General features: G+C 44.4%; 1 protein-coding gene across 1 annotated transcript in view; it reads left to right on the forward strand.

Annotated features, from left to right (window-relative positions):
* The first annotated feature begins 626 nt into the window (after positions 1-626).
* LOC122945624 (cytoplasmic phosphatidylinositol transfer protein 1-like) overlaps positions 627-15432 on the forward strand; it is a 31120-nt gene continuing 16314 nt past the window's right edge. The window contains exons 1-2 of the mRNA XM_044304738.1: positions 627-874; positions 5184-5268. Of these exons, the coding sequence (XP_044160673.1) occupies positions 642-874; positions 5184-5268 (318 nt within the window). The 5' untranslated portion in view covers positions 627-641. The remainder of the gene's footprint in view (positions 875-5183; positions 5269-15432) is intronic.

Genomic DNA, 15432 nt, shown 5'->3' on the forward strand with positions numbered 1-15432 from the left:
TATACGGTCTGCTGAGCTGCTGTATCTAAGCCTATTGTGTGTGATCCTGTCTGCTGAGCTGCTGTATCTAAGCCTACTGTGTGGGACACTGTCTGCTGAGCTGCTGTATCTAAGCCTAGCATGTGTGATACAGTCTGCTGAGCTGTGTATCTAAGGTGGACTGTATCTGGAATTTCTTGGATGCCACAAACCATATGATGTCCCAATCATACTGCCATATAACCTACATAACACTGCCATACAGTGTCTAGATAGTACTGCCACAGCAGATGGAATATTGCAGTGCCGTTTTCAGATCATGCTACCATGTAGTGCATACATAATACTGCTATACTCTGTCCAGATGATACTGCCATATAGTGCACCTAATACTGCCATACTGTATCCAAATCCTACTGCCATAAATCATACATAAAACTGCCACATGTCCAGATCATACTGCTACATATCATACATAATACTGTAATACCATGCCATATAACATACATAATACTGCATGCGGTGTACAGATCACACTGCCATACATAACAGTATCACTGTCTAGGAGGAGGCTGCGAGTCCCCGGCGCACGCAGGGTTAACCCTCGCCGCCTTCATTAACGCTCCTGAGCAGCAACTAAGGAGAAAGTGTGAGAAATTGTAATGAGCCGATGCTGGACACACCCTGCCAGGGAGCGGAGGCAGGACTACGACTCCCAGCATCACACGGGGGTACGAAGAGAGTGTCACACCCACAGCCGGAGGAAGACACCGAATCAGCAGCTGCAGCATCACCTCCTCCTCCTCCAAACAGCGGGCGGCGGAGGACCGTGCGACACCAGGGAGACGGGGAGAAAAGTCGCACATGTAAGGAGAGGAGGCAGCAGGAGCAGCAGGTAAGTGCTCCGCATCCTCTACACCCTGAAGACGCCCCGGTATAATGCCGCAGGGTGTAGCCTGCCCCCGATACCGCCGGCAAACTTTATGTAGGAGAGGGGCACATACCAGAAGTCTTCACCCCCCTGAGGCCACAGACACCAGATTACATGCCTCCATACCATCCAATTCACTCAACTCCCCTATTAGGTAGGAATCTTCTATTCCGCTCATCCTGATATTCCCAGTTCATGAAAACAATTCTAGAACGGCAGTGAAGACTGACACATGGAGCATGCAGTAGAAAAGGGGTATCCATATTATTGTACATAGGATCAGTATTATAGTAGTTATATTCTTGTACATAGGAGGCAGTATTATAGTAGTTATATTCTTGTACATAGGAGGCAGTATTATAGTAGTTATATTCTTGTACATAGGAGGCAGTATTATAGTAGTTATATTCCTGTACATAGGAGCAGTATTATAGTAGTTATATTCCTGTACATAGGAGCAGTATTATAGTAGTTATATTCTTGTACATAGGAGCAGTATTATAGTAGTTATATTCTTGTACATAGGAGCAGTATTATAGTAGTTATATTCCTGTACATAGGAGGCAGTATTATAGTAGTTATATTCTTGTACATAGGAGGCAGTATTATAGTAGTTATATTCTTGTACACAGGAGGCAGTATTATAGTAGTTATATTCTTGTACATAGGAGGCAGTATTATAGTAGTTATATTCCTGTACATAGGAGGCAGTATTATAGTAGTTATATTCTTGTACATAAGAGCGGTATTATAGTAGTTATATTCTTGTACATAGGAGCAGTATTATAGTAGTTATATTATTGTACATAGGAGCAGTATTATAGTAGTTATATTATTGTACATAGGAGGCAGTATTATAGTAGTTATATTCTTGTACATAGGAGCAGTATTATAGTAGTTATATTCTTGCACATAGGAGCAGTATTATAGTAGTTATATTCTTGTACATAGGTGACTGTATTATAGTAGTTATATCCTTGTACATAGGAGGCAGTATTATAGTAGTTATATTCTTGTACATAGGAGCAGTATTATAGTAGTTATATTCTTGTACATAGGAGCAGTATTATAGTAGTTATATTCTTGTACATAGGAGGCAGTATTATAGTAGTTATAGTCTTGTACATAGGAGGCAGTATTATAGTAGTTATAGTCTTGTACATAGGAGGCAGTATTATAGTAGTTATAGTCTTGTACATAGGAGGCAGTATTATAGTAGTTATAGTCTTGTACATAGGAGCAGTATTATAGTAGTTATAGTCTTGTACATAGGAGGCAGTATTATAGTAGTTATAGTCTTGTACATAGGAGGCAGTATTATAGTAGTTATAGTCTTGTACATAGGAGCAGTATTATAGTAGTTATAGTCTTGTACATAGGAGGCAGTATTATAGTAGTTATAGTCTTGTACATAGGAGGCAGTATTATAGTAGTTATAGTCTTGTACATAGGAGGCAGTATTATAGTAGTTATAGTCTTGTACATAGGAGGCAGTATTATAGTAGTTGTGTTCTTGTACATAGGAGGCAGTATTATAGTAGTTATATTCCTGTACATAAGAGCAGTATTATAGTAGTTATATTCTTGTACATAGGAGGCAGTATTATAGTAGTTATATTCTTGTACATAGGAGCACTATTATAGTAGTTTTATTCTTGTACATAGGGGGCAGTATTATAGTAGGTATATTCTTGTACATAGGGGGCAGTATTATAGTAGGTATATTCTTGTACATAGGGGGCAGTATTATAGTAGGTATATTCTTGTACATAGGAGCAGTATTATAGTAGTTATATTCTTGTACATAGGAGGCAGTATTATAGCAGTTATATTCTTGTACATAGGAGCAGTATTATAGTAGTTATGTTTTTGGACATTTATGGCAGTTTTAGAGTAGGTCATGGTTACATTACATGGTTATTATACTATGTAACATGTTTATTACCTGCTGCTGATCACTGATCCTGTGCACTTATAACTCACACATCTCTGCTCCTCCAGGGTTGATATCCTGCAGGGATTTATATGGGGCCCCGTATTTGCTGAGTTTTTACATTATTATTCACCCTCCTACCTATGTGATGCAGGTCAGCATCTTTGGAATTTTGCAGTTTATTATAATCACTGCAGTCCAGCTTAGAGGTGAACTAATTGGCCATCAGATCAGATTGTGCCGGAGAAACTACAACTTCTCAGTTATCATCTGCATTTAATGAGCTGCTCCAAAGAATTAATACAGAGGATTTCTTTAATCCTATATTAACAGTCTGATTGATGACGGATTATTAAACTCATTTTAAGATGAAATAGACTTTGTTAAATATTACATGTCACAGAGAGCTCATAAAACTGCCATACAGTGCCTACATAATAGTACCGTATAGTGACTACATAACACTGCCATACAGTTCCTAGGTAAATACTGAACAGCGAGCACATAAAACTAGGTGTTGATATCTAATACATTTGCTTAGATCCTAATTATGAGATTTTTCGTGGGGGATGAGACCTGATTGACGGGGGGGGTCACATAATAATCTGGTACACGGGATCATAATCACGTTCCTCCTACAGTGCGTCAACACATGAGTCACCCGCTGCTGGGACCTCGTTGATCGGTCCTCTACTGACGTTACACCAGAGATCATGACATAGGGTGAGAGCAAATCCCTAAAGAAAGTCAGCAGGACCAGTCCCCAGTGACATCAGCGGTGTGGTGCCCCATGTGACAGTATTATACAAAATGTACCGCCACAAACATCACTGGCTATGTGCATAGCACATGATAGGCTTAGATACAGTGGCTCAGCAGACATTACCACACTTTTTTGGCTTAGATACACTTTTCAGCAGACAGTATGGAACGTGATAGGCTTGGATACGGTGGCTCAGCAGAAAATATCATTCGCAACCAGCTCACCAGGAGTTTGATACTTGATTGGCTTAGATTCACCACTCAGAAGACAGTATCACACATGATCGGTTTATATACACCACTTAGCAGACAGTATCATACAGGGTAGGATTAGATACACTACTCGGCAGGCTGTATTACACATAAGAAGCTCAGATACACCACTCAGCAGCTGTATTACACATAAGAGGCTCAGATATACCACTCAGCAGCTGTATCACACATAAGAGGCTCAGATACACCACTCAGCAGGCTGTATCACACATAAGAGGCTCAGATACACCACTCAGCAGCTGTATCACACATAAGAGGCTCAGATACACCACTCAGCAGGCTGTATCACACATAAGAGGCTCAGATATACCGCTCAGCAGGCTGTATCACACATACAAGGCTCAGATATACCACTCAGCAGAAATATGTGAAATATAAAGTCCAGCTCACCTACCTGGTGGAATGAGTAATCCCGGCTCCAGAGGCCCTGGGGAGTGTTCCCGTGGCAGGCTGCAGATAAATGAAGAAAGGTCCCGGAGACAGATCGAGTTCCTCTATGGCTCCTCTTTATTTGTCACATATAGTAGACAGACATAACCACCACATACACAGTATATCGTTAACGCGTTTCGGTGTTACGACTAAGGGTACTCACCCGAAACGCGTTAACGATATACCGTGTATGTGGTGGTTATGTCTGTCTACTATATGTGACAAATAAAGAGGAGCCATAGAGGAACTCGATCTGTCTCCGGGACCTTTCTTCATTTATCTGCATACCACTCAGCAGGCTGTATCACACATACAAGGCTCAGATGCACCGCTCAGCAGGCTGTATCACACATGATCGGCTTATATACACCACTTAGAGACAGTATCATACAGGGTAGGATTAGATACACTACTCGGCAGGCTGTATTACACATAAGAAGCTCAGATACACCACTCAGCAGCTGTATCACACATAAGAGGCTCAGATACACCACTCAGCAGGCTGTATCACACATAAGAGGCTCAGATATACCACTCAGCAGGCAGTATCACACATACAAGGCTCAGATACACCGCTCAGCAGGCTGTATCACACATAAGAAGCTCAGATACACCACTCAGCAGCTGTATCACACATAAGAGGCTCAGATATACCACTCAGCAGGCTGTATCACACATAAGAGGCTCAGATACACCAGTCAGCAGGCTGTATCACACATAAGAGGCTCAGATATACCACTCAGCAGGCTGTATCACACATGAAGAGGCTTGGATACACTGCTCAGCAGGCTGTATCACACATAACCGGCTCGGATACACTGGTCTCCTGTTTCTTGGTGCTTGTGGACATGTTGTCGTTCTTCTGTTTCTTAGGTTTCTCTCGGAGGTGACTCCAGGCGGTGACGTCAGTATGCTGGTGAAGGAGTACCGGATCTGCATGCCTCTCACCACAGAAGAGGTGAGCCCCAGTTTTATGTCCACATATCAGGAACACGTTATGAGTAATGAGGTTCTCGGTCTTGGTCTCATAATCTCCTCATGGTTCCGGATGATCCAAGAAGGACACTGGAGCTCCTCCAGCAAATCCCACATCTCCCAGACCGTGACTGTGCGGTAGTGGGATCAGTGGACCTGTGATATAGAAAACAAGAATGCATATGAACTATTTACTGAAGTGCTTATGGCAGAATACCGCCATACAATGCAAATAATACTGCCATACAGTACACAAACAATAATGTCATACAGCGCACATCAAATATCAGCATATACTACACATATAATACCACCATACACTACACAAATAATACTGCCATACGGTACAAAAATAAAATGCCATACAGTATATAATACCACCATACAGTAGACATATATCTTTAAACAGTTATAGGGCTCATTCACACGAACGTACTTTTGGTCTGATCTTTTTTTTTTTTCTGGCCCATATGCAGAACCATTCATTTCAATGGTGCCGCAAAAAAACCTGAAATTACTCTGTGTACATTCTGTATACATATGGCCGCCAAAAAAATAATAATCTAACATGTCCTATTCTTGACCGTTTTGCGGACAAAGACAGGCATTGTTGCAATAGATCCGCAAAAGTACAGATGTAACACCTCACACGGTTGTCATCCGGTTATGTGCATGAGCGCATATATTGTATACTACCTTCATACAGTACACAAATAATAACATCATGCAGTATACATATAATACCTCCATCCAGTTATATATAATACCTTCATACAGTGCACAAATAATACGTCTATGCAGTACACAAATAGTACCACCATACAATATACATATAATACCTTCATACAGTGCACAAATAATACTGTCATAGAGTACACATATTTTACCGCCATACAGTACTCAAATGATACTACCATATATTGCCTACATAACCTTACAGTAGAATATTTTACCACTCTCTCGGATTGATCCTGAGAGTCCAGTCCTTGGGATGACCGCCAAGTAAATGGAGGCCACATACTGCATACTTAATACTGCCATATAGCCCCTTTATAGGAATCTCGTCTTCTGGTTCCTGATTTACAGTGGTCTTATCGGCCCCAGTTTTTCCAGGAACATATATAATGTACATAGGAGAGAAGACGGTCTGGAGCCCCCTATACACATACCGCCATGTCACACTACACCTACTCATAGGGCAGCAGTGCAGCCTGGGGTGAGTAAGCCCTGATTTTTCACTCCTTTCTCACACTTATATTCCCAGTTACTAATTCCAGCGCAGATGATACTAATAGGCAGGCGTCAGCCATTTTGCTAGGAGACAACACGTGCGCGGTTGATGGCACTCTGCAAACGGAACGATTAGACACCCAAATCCGAGGGCAGTTTATATAGCATGAAGCGCGAATGCCAAGATGGGGGCAAGCACGAACGTAGGACCTATCGAAAAACGTAACTGAGCTGTGTTTTAGGATATCCATAGTTGATCTGTTTCTGGGCAAGCTGGGTGGCCACCCCTGGGGAGTTGCAGTGGCAGCCATATTCTTCGCCTCTCCGATTTCCCAGAGGCAGATACCAGACGCCTCCAGGACTAATATTTACAGCAGATTTCTTAGATTTTAAGGGGAAATACACATTTCAGTGTTCAAGTTAACCCTTCAGAAGACTTCTGCTCCCGCAGGGATGGCATCAAATTGTTTTCTTTTTTATGGGGGGAGGGGGGGGAGTGGTAGAAAGGCACGACTTGAGGTATGACTCTAAGGTTGGTGACAACAAGACATGACAGTTCCCGTGTGTTACCGTAGTAACACTGACAGGCCTTCATTGTCTAAGTGGGAATTACCATTAGCAGGTGAATTATTCCAGGATATAAGTGGATGGAATGGCGGTGGCGTGCGCAGGGGACGGGGAAGGGGCGGGGGACCTATTGCCTTATGTAAAAAGAATACTAAAAGTTAATTTCATTCTGATATTACACCGCGAGCCCTCCGACTCCCAAGTTATTTAATTTGAGTGGACAGGCAGCGGGCAGGTCAGACGAGGGGTGCGCCAAAGTTTGACATTCTCCAAATCTCAGACGGCTGAGTCTTTCCGAGAAGGTCAGACCTAGAAATTCAGGACGACTTTAAAAGGGTAGGATGTAACCGGCGCCGACACAAAAAAAATTAACCAATGCGAAGAATAGGACGCTGTCCCCTTTAAATTAGAGTTGTTTCCGGGCTTGTCTGCTATGAATAGGGACATTATCAATAAAGTTTATTGAAGAGCACAATGACTGTTGAGCCGTTGCCCATAGCAACTAAGTGCTATGGTTGTTTGAAATGAAAGTGGAACGCTTGACTGGTTGCACAGTGGAGCCAGATTCCCATAGCAACCAATCAGATTCCACATTAGATTTTCCCTGAGCAGTTTTGAAAATGAAAGCAGGATTCTAATTGGTTGCTGAGATCCTGGCCACCATAAAGCTTTATTGCTCAGGCCAGGACGACACAGTGACATTACAGTCTCTAGTGTGTCACGTGATTTGACTCGCCTGCCTACCGCCTGTCGTGTAAATTGGCCGTGACCGGCGTTATGGGCTCAGTTAGTGGCAATGTTTCGAGTACAGCTCCTTCAGATGTCACATATCGGAAGCTGCCATGTAACATCTACTCCTTTCTGTGGCTTCTAAAGGATAAGAGTTATTGTTTGGTGGCCATTCTTAAAGGGTTTGTCCAGTTTTATGTCAAAAGTTGTGCAACTTTTGAATTGACTTTGTACATCAGTTCTTCATCTCTGCTTGCTGTCAGTGAACAACAACATTCTTGACCAGGGATCAGCAACCTTCGACATTCCAGCTGTGGTGAATCTACGACTCCCAGCATGCATACTTGCTTGGCTGTTCTCAGAACTTCTATAGTAGTAAATAGAGCATGCTGGGAGTTGTAGTTTGACAACAGCTGGAGTGCTGGAGGTTGCTGACCCCCAGATCTAGGTGCTGAAATAACCTGACCTGGTCATTTCCAGCCTGTACCGGCGCTATGATACACTGTAACGGGCTCTGCAGCTGTGCCACTCGGATATGATCAGAATAGCAGATGTAAGCACTGAGGGCTTCCATTCACTGAAAGCAAGGAGTGATCTTATAATGAAAGCAAATAAGGAGTCGCGTAGCACCAGAAAGTAACATAATGTAATGGCGGACGGCGGTTTCCGTCACAGGTGTCACAGACTTTCCATCTCTGTCTTATCATCACTTTGCAGCAAATCAATGCGTCCCCTCGCAGAGCTCAGCAAACATTTACCCAGCGCGGCGCCTCCAGCTGGAATACATCACGGACTTGACCTGTTTATTATTTTCCCATCATTCACTACTGCACTCATCATCCAGGCGTAGAAACTGGGGGCGCGAGGCCATCGTGCCCCCCCCCCCCCCATTAAAATACTAAAATCCCAGCATATATTAAACTCTAAGCGGATTTTTGGTCAAATTTGCCTAGAAACTCTGAGTGACAACCCCCAGGGAAGGTGAAGTGGCGCCCGTGGAGGTAGTCACTCAGCTACCTGCTCATCTGTTGCTAAGCAACCTTGCAAATTTCATTCCTTTTCAATGGAGTTACAGAAATCATGAAATATCCTTATTATAATTTGCCCTTTCGCCCCCCGGGAACCTATTTTTGGGCTGTCAGGCCTATAAATAATCCAGCATGTCCAATCGGGGCGATGCGATAATGGAGCTGACATGAGAGAAGCGGCTGGTCTTTAGTCTTTGTATTGTACGCCCCTTTAAATGTAAGCTGGGGGTCAGCAGCCTCAGACACTCCAGCTGTTGTGAAACTACAACTCCCAGCATGCGCCATTCTGCAAACAGTAGAGGAAGTATGCATGCTGGGAGTTGTAGTTTCACAAAGGCTGGAGTACCCAAGGTTGCCTACCCCAGTTCTAGGGGAACCACAAGTCCCAGCATGTTGAGCTAGTTGTCCACTCAATATGAATACGGTCACATCCAGAGCTGCATCGACCAGGTTCCTGCTCTTGGAGAAAAGTGCATTGTGGGAGCTCAGACTATAGCGATGCTGTACGTTGCCAGCCCGTCTATTTCACTGTTGCGTGCACTTTTGAAAGCAGCTTTGGATGTGATTGGAGTATAAGACATTATGCCACTTAAAATCTAGAGTTCTGAAATAGCGTCCCTTTTTAAGGCCTCATGCTCACGAACGTATTTTCTCTCCGTGTCTGTTAGTTGTTTTTTCTTTTTTTTGCAGACCATATACGGAACCATTCATTTCAAAGGGTCCGCAAAAAAACCTGAAGTTACTCCGTGTGCATTCCGTTTCCGTTCCGCAAAAAAATAGAACATGTCCTATTATTGTCCGCATTATTGACAAGGATAGTAGTGTTCTATTAGGGGCCAGCTGTTCCGTTCCGCAAAATATGGAATGCACACGGACGTCATCCGTATTCTTTGCGGACCGCAAAATACATACCGTTGTGTGCATGAGGCCTAAGCGTCTGACAAGATGGCAGCTTTTGTCACATGGCTGATACAGCGGCACTTTGTGCAGACAGGTGGCCCCCGGTCCGGCAGGCGGCAGATGGCCATTCATGGAGTAAATTAGTCACTTCTTCAGTGTTCTCCTGTCACCATTTTAATAGCTAATTAGCATTCTTTGCCTAATTGAGATTTCAGAGGCGCACATTGTTCACAGCGGACGCCCAAAAGCCGCAGCATATTGACTGCCATCTGGCAGCAGCGCTGTCGCCTCAGCACTTCTCCTATTAACCCTCGTTATTCCTGCGGCCCCCTGTGAATGGCCCCCGCTCAGGTTGCACCTTGTATTGTGCAGGACCAGAGCAGCCGTCAGCTACAACCCCCCCCCTGCCAGCTGTCCATCCAGGTCTACCTGATACCGAGCATTAGGAGGGGGGGATATACATTATTAGTATTATAGACATTTATATAGCACCAGCATATTCCGCAGCGATGTACAGAGACTGACGTCATCAATGGGGAGCGCAGTCTGACTCCCACATTAATCCTCAATACTCCAGGCAGGTGATGGACCTCAACCCAGGAGCCGGGCGCTGCAAGAAACGGGGCTAACATATACACACACATACATCCACATATAATACATACATATATAATACATACACAATCATACCACAGATGCCATACATGCACAAATAACACACACGTGTAAAGCCCATTAAAGAAAACCGTCAAACAGTAAATAGACCCTAATGGAACATTCATAAAAATTCATCCAGTACATTTATGTGGTGCATAAACACACACACACACAATACATGCACACTCATACCGTACATACACACAATATATGCACGCTCATACCGTACACACAATACATGCACACATACCGTAATACACACACACACACAATATATGCACACTCATACCGTAATACACACACACACTACATGCACACTCATACCGTACACACACAATACATGCACACATACCGTAACACACACAATATATGCACACTCATACCGTAATACACAATACCGTACATACACACAATATGAACACTCATACCGTACATACACACACAATACATGCACACTCATACCGTACACACACACACAATATATGCACACTCATACCGTACACACAATACATGAGCACTCATACCGTACATACACACAATATATGCACACTCATACCGTACACACAATACATGAACACTCATACCGTACATACACACAATATATATGCACACTCATACCGTACACACACAATACATGCACACATACCGTAATACACACACACAATATATGCACACTCATACCGTACACACAATACATGAACACTCATACCGTACACACAATACATGAACACTCATACCGTACACAGACACAATACATGCACACATACCGTAATACACACACACACAATATATGCACACTCATACCGTAATACACACACACACACTACATGCACACTCATAGCGTACACACACAATACATGCACACATACCGTAACACACACACACAATACATGCACACATACCGTAACACACACAATATATGCACACTCATACCGTAATACACAATACCGTACATACACACAATATGAACACTCATACCGTACATACACACACAATACATGCACACTCATACCGTACACACACACAATATATGCACACTCATACCGTACACACAATACATGAACACTCATACCGTACATACACACAATATATATGCACACTCATACCGTACACACACAATACATGCACACATACCGTAATACACACACAATATATGCACACTCATACCGTAATACACACACACACTACATGCACACTCATACCGTACACACACAATACATGCATACATACGTAACACACACAATATATGCACACTCATACCGCACACACACAATACATGCATACATACGTAACACACACAATATATGCACACTCATACCGCACACACACAATACATGCATACATACGTAACACTCTCTCTCTCCCCCTCTCTCCCCCTCTCTCCCCCTCTCTCCCCCTCTCTCCCCCTCTCTCCCCCTCTCTCCCCCCCTCTCCCCCGGCTGAACTGGAACCTTCTAGTGGGAGGAGTGGAGAAACTCAGCCCAAACAGATACAATGTTGACAAAAACTGGTTTTTTAGACATAATAACAGAGCTAAGGCTAGTTTCACACTAGCGGCACGGACCTCAAGCAGGCTGTTCCGGCGGCAGCACGGTAGCGCACTTTTATTCCGGTGGCCCCTTGGCGTACGCTGCCGCCGGAACTCCGCCCCGCCCCTATTATAGTCAATGGGGCCGGAGCGGTAGTCCGGGAGCACGCGTGCACTAGTCACCCACTGGAACAGCCTGCCGGAGGTCCGTGCCACAAGTGTAAAAAGTACCCATAACCAGACATTCAAAAAGGTCAGTCTGTCTGGTTTTGGTGGTAAACAAGTCTGGCTTTTAGTTTTGCAACAGCTGGAGAGCCTCAGGTTGGCCATGCCTGCCCTATGGTAATGACGGAAAATGACCAGCTTCTCCTTATTAGCTAGAAAGTCCCAAAAGGCTCTGTGTTTATTAACCCTTTCCACAGTGCTGTGCAAACACAGCGCAAATGAACAGGATATATATCACACCATACATATAAAATGCAGTTACACAGTATTAAACAGTGCACGTTAACCCTTTCAAGTGAAATAAAGTAAGGCGTTGATGACTTTGCATAGGGAAAACGCGGGTCCACAAATGTCCAGACTTCACAGTACCCCTGCTCCAGGGCACTACACACACACAGTACCCTCAGACATGATGAGGACAAGACAGGACCTTATTTTGATCTTTACTCTATGGCCTCTTCTATATGTGACACGGCTGACATATTGTGCATACATGCATATGCAATAATACTGCACACGCACCTACAGTACATACATGCACAGGTAGGTACACACAGACTGACACTTCATAATGGGGCATGCTTACTATTCTGGCATCTGGGAAAGCTGTGGAAAAAAAAAAAACCTGTATGGTGTCATGGCAGCCATTATGGTTGTCACCCAGCTTTCCCAGGCCAAAATAAAGTAAGAAACGGCTATAAGGAGGTGACGTCCGGCGGGCTGCTGTGTGCTGCCGGTCCTCTAGGCCTCTGCCTGTCCATGACATCGTCCACCAGGAGACCCCGGGGGCTTTCAGGCCTCCATTAGGATGCAAGTGACGTCAGCGAATCCGGGCAAGCTGATCTTTATGGTGGAGCAGATGCTGGAAGACGGACAAAATGAGCGAGAAGAGACAGCGAGAAGAACACAGGAGACAGTCTGGACCAGAACACTGAAGACGATGGAACGCGTACAAGGTTTATGGCATTACCACGGCAACCGAGACGTTCCGGGCTGCGCGACAATCTGTCGAGATCTCTGCGTTGTCAATGACGACCTCTATTCAGATCCAAAGGAGCAGTCACAGAGAACAACATGGAGGTCTCTGAGGAGGGGGGATCACATGAGAAGCCGTAGTGCATAAAGTATCAAACTATAAGCTTAGATACACCGGCTTCTCAGACAGTTTCACACAGAATAGGATTAGATACACAGCTCAGCAGACAGTATCACACAGGATAGGATTAGATACACAGCTCAGCAGACAGTATCACACAGGATAGGATTAGATACACAGCTCAGCAGACAGTATCACACATGATAGGATTAGATACACAGCTCAGCAGACAGTATCACACATGATAGGATTAGATACACAGCTCAGCAGACAGTATCACACATGATAGGATTAGATACACAGCTCAGCAGACAGTATCACACATGATAGGATTAGATACACAGCTCAGCAGACAGTATCACACATGATAGGATTAGATACACGGCTCAGCAGACAGTATTACACATGATAGGATTAGATACACAGCTCAGAAGACAGTATCACACATGATAGGATTAGATACACAGCTCAGCAGACAGTATCACACAGGATAGGATTAGATACACAGCTCAGCAGACAGTATCACACAGGACAGGATTAGATACACGGCTCAGCAGACAGTATTACACAGGAGAGGATTAGATACACGGCTCAGCAGACAGTATTACACATGATAGGATTAGATACACGGCTCAGAAGACAGTATCACACATGATAGGATTAGATACACAGCTCAGCAGACAGTATCACACAGGATAGGATTAGATACACAGCTCAGCAGATAGGATTAGATACACGGCTCAGCAGACAGTATCACACATGATAGGATTAGATACACAGCTCAGCAGACAGTATCACACATGATAGGATTAGATACACAGCTCAGCAGACAGTATCACACAGGACAGGATTAGATACACAGCTCAGCAGACAGTATCACACATGATAGGATTAGATACACGGCTCAGCAGACAGTATTACACATGATAGGATTAGATACACGGCTCAGCAGACAGTATCACACAGGACAGGATTAGATACACGGCTCAGCAGACAGTATTACACATGATAGGATCAGATACACAGCTCAGCAGACAGTATTACACATGATAGGATTAGATACACGGCTCAGCAGACAGTATTACACAGGATAGGATTAGATACACAGCTCAGCAGATGGTATCACACGTGATAGGTTTAGGTTTATATTTGGTGCAGGACCCCATCTTCAGTGAAGGCTTTTATTGGCCTTATCTTTACAGCCACATAAACAGGGAAGAGGCCTCCATGCTGACTTCCTGTCCCTGCTGTTGCCATGGAAACTCCCAGCGTCATGGAATCTTCCATGTTGGTGATGGGGTTGTGACCATTAACCGCCCCGGGTCAGTCATCACAGAGCGGTGTATGGCTTCTCAAGGCTGTGTCTCACAGGACAGGCTTAGATACGTTCAGCAGGCAGTATCACACATAACAGGCTTAGATACACAGCTCAGCAGACAGTATTACACAGGACAGGCTAAGGCCTCTTTCACACTTGCGTTGTCCGGATCCGGCGTGTACTCCACTTGCCGGAATTACACGCCGGATCCGGAAAAACGCAAGTGAACTGAAAGCCTTTGAAGACTAATCCGTCTTCAAAATGCGTTCAGTGTTACTATGGCAGCCAGGACGCTATTAAAGTCCTGGTTGCCATAGTAGTAGTGGGGAGCGGTATACTTACAGTTCGTGCGGCTCCCGGGGCGCTCCAGAATGACGTCAGAGCGCCCCATGCGCATGGATGACGTCATCCATGCGCGTGGGGCGCCCTGACGTCACTCTGGAGCGCCCCGGGAGCCTCACGGACGGTAAGTATGCTGCTCCCCGATCCCCACTACACTTTACCATGGCTGCCAGGACTTTAGCGTCCTGGCAGCCATGGTAACCATTCAGAAAAAGCTAAAGGTCGGATCCGGCAATGCGCCGAAACGACGTTTAGCTTAAGGCCGGATCCGCATCAATGCCTTTCAATGGGCATTCATTCCGGATCCGGCCTTGCGGCAAGTGTTCAGGATTTTTGGCCGGAGCAAAAAGCGCAGCATGCTGCAGTATTTTCTCCGGCCAAAAAACGTTCCGGTCCGGAACTGAACACATCCTGATGCATCCTGAACGGATTTCACTCCATTCAGAATGCATTAGGATAAAACTGATCAGGATTCTTCCGGCATAGAGCCCCGACGACGGAACTCTATGCCAGAAGAAAAGAGCGCA

This window comes from Bufo gargarizans, chromosome 8 (assembly GCF_014858855.1).
Source record: "Bufo gargarizans isolate SCDJY-AF-19 chromosome 8, ASM1485885v1, whole genome shotgun sequence".
NCBI classification, from domain to species: domain Eukaryota; kingdom Metazoa; phylum Chordata; class Amphibia; order Anura; family Bufonidae; genus Bufo; species Bufo gargarizans.